The 2,500-nt window shown below is 47.4% G+C and overlaps 1 protein-coding gene across 3 annotated transcripts in view; it reads left to right on the top strand.

The window, feature by feature from the left end:
* The window catches only part of ubr2 (ubiquitin protein ligase E3 component n-recognin 2), a 52,517-nt gene that overhangs the window by 45,104 nt on the left and 4,913 nt on the right, over positions 1-2,500 (top strand). For all 3 annotated transcript variants that reach the window (XM_031321542.2, XM_031321545.2, XM_031321543.2), the window contains one exon: positions 1,131-1,301. In XM_031321542.2, the coding sequence (XP_031177402.1) occupies positions 1,131-1,301 (171 nt within the window). The remainder of the gene's footprint in view (positions 1-1,130; positions 1,302-2,500) is intronic.

Below are 2,500 nucleotides of genomic sequence, written 5' to 3' on the forward strand. Positions count from 1 at the left end.
TTTTTTAACGCAATTCGGTGATGACGTCACGTTGGGGAGACGTGCCTCAGTCTAGTACTAGAACTATGGTGACTGTGTATCAGTCTAGTACTAGAACTATGGTGACTGTATATCAGCCTAGTACTAGAACTATGGTGACTGTGTATCAGTCTAGTACTAGAACTATGGTGACTGTATATCAGCCTAGTACTAGAACTATGGTGACTGTGTATCAGCCTAGTACTAGAACTATGGTGACTGTGTATCAGTCTAGTACTAGAACTATGGTGACTGTATATCAGTCTAGTACTAGAACTATGGTGACTGTATATCAGTCTAGTACTAGAACTATGGTGACTGTGTATCAGTCTAGTATATATAGGCATATATATATACACACACACACACACACAGAGAAACACACACACACGGTGTTTTAGACATGCAGAAAGATATACCTGATTGGCTTACCTGCCTCTGGGGGCGGGTCTTACACACTTATTATAGTTTGATTGACACATTTTGGGCAAATGGTCAAATGTCAGTAGACACAGTGAGGGATCACAGTTCACCATCTTCTCGGAACCGTCCTGAAATACATTTTACCTGTGTATCTGTGTGTATTTACCTGTGTATCTGTGTGTATTTACCTGTGTACTTGTGTGTATATGTGTGTGTATTTACCTGTGTACCTGTGTATATTTACCTGTGTATATGTGTGTATTTACCTGTGTACTTGTGTGTATGTGTGTATTTACCTGTGTATCTGTGTGTATATGTGTGTATTTACCTGTGTACTTGTGTGTATGTGTGTATTTACCTGTGTATATGTGTGTATTTACCTGTGTACTTGTGTGTATGTGTGTATTTACCTGTGTATCTGTGTGTATATGTGTGTATTTACCTGTGTACTTGTGTATATGTGTGTATTTACCTGTGTATCTGTGTGTATATGTGTGTATTTACCTGTGTATCTGTGTGTATATGTGTGTGTTTACCTGTGTGTGTTTACCTGTGTGTCTGTGTGTGTTTACCTATGTGTATATGTGTGTATTTACCTGTGTGTCTGTGTGTGTTTACCTATGTGTATATGTGTGTATTTACCTGTGTGTGTGTGTCTGTGTGTGTTTACCTGTGTGTGTTGTGTGCAGGTGTCCCCGGTCAGGTGGAGATAAGTCCCGGGCCCCCACCCTGTGTCTGGTGTGCGGCTGCATGCTGTGTTCTCAGAGTTACTGCTGTCAGACGGAGCTGGACGGAGAAGACGTGGGGGCCTGCACCGCCCACACCTCCACCTGTGGAGCCGGCCTCGGCCTCTTCCTCAGGTAACCCAGCCCCCCCACACCTCCACCTGTGGAGCCGGCCTCTTCCTCAGGTAACCTAGCCCCCCCACACCTCCACCTGTGGAGCCGGCCTCGGCCTCTTCCTCAGGTAACCCAGCCCCCCCCACCTCCACCTGTGGAGCCGCTCGCCTCCTCAGGTACCCAGCCTCACCTCCACCTGTGGAGCCGGCCTCTTCCTCAGGTAACCTAGCCCCCCCACACCTCCACCTGTGGAGCCGGCCTCAGCCTCTTCCTCAGGTAACCTAGCCCCCCCACACCTCCACCTGTGGAGCCGGCCTCGGCCTCTTCCTCAGGTAACCTAGCCCCCCCACACCTCCACCTGTGGAGCCGGCCTCGGCCTCTTCCTCAGGTAACCCAGCCCCCCCACACCTCCACCTGTGGAGCCGGCCTCGGCCTCTTCCTCAGGTAACCTAGCCCCCCCCCCCCCTCACCTCCACCTGTGGAGCCGGCCTCTTCCTCAGGTAACCTAGCCCCCCCACACCTCCACCTGTGGAGCCGGCCTCGGCCTCTTCCTCAGGTAACACAGCCCCCCCTCAACTCCACCTGACAGGTGGGGGTTGTCCCACTCAGATTAGGGCAGCGAACTAAAAGACATTTCTCAGATGTAATGATTGTAGTCAGACGTTTCAGACCCAGATATGGAGATATAAACGGTCCAAAACGATGTCAGAGACACAACAACCCCACACAGACATTAAATGTATCGGGGAAATGCCTTTTTTTTTTTTTCAAATTGAAAAACGTCACATTTTCCCGCCAAATCCACACACCTAAGTCTCCCCCAACGAGAGGGGAAGCCCTCCCTCTGAGACGTTGTGGAGTATGGAGCTAAAAGAGTCTCAATAATGATAAATGCACACACTACATTCACATATGCACACACAGGATTCATAAATACACACACAGGATACACAAATGCGCACAAAATTCACAAATACACACAAAATTTAAAAAGCACAGAAGATTCACAAATGCATACAAAATTCATAAATGCACACAACATTTACAAAATGCACAGGACAAGATTCAGAAATTTTTTTCTGATGCACACACAAATATATCTTGATTTACAAACTGCTTGCGGTCTGAACTTCACTGCATTTCTGTGTGAATTCTGAGACTGTCCTGACTTGGCTCGACACACAAATGCCTTTTTTTAAACAGGGAATGATCTACAACCA

The sequence above is a fragment of the Sander lucioperca genome, chromosome 15, assembly GCF_008315115.2.
Source record: "Sander lucioperca isolate FBNREF2018 chromosome 15, SLUC_FBN_1.2, whole genome shotgun sequence".
NCBI classification, from domain to species: Eukaryota; Metazoa; Chordata; class Actinopteri; order Perciformes; family Percidae; genus Sander; species Sander lucioperca.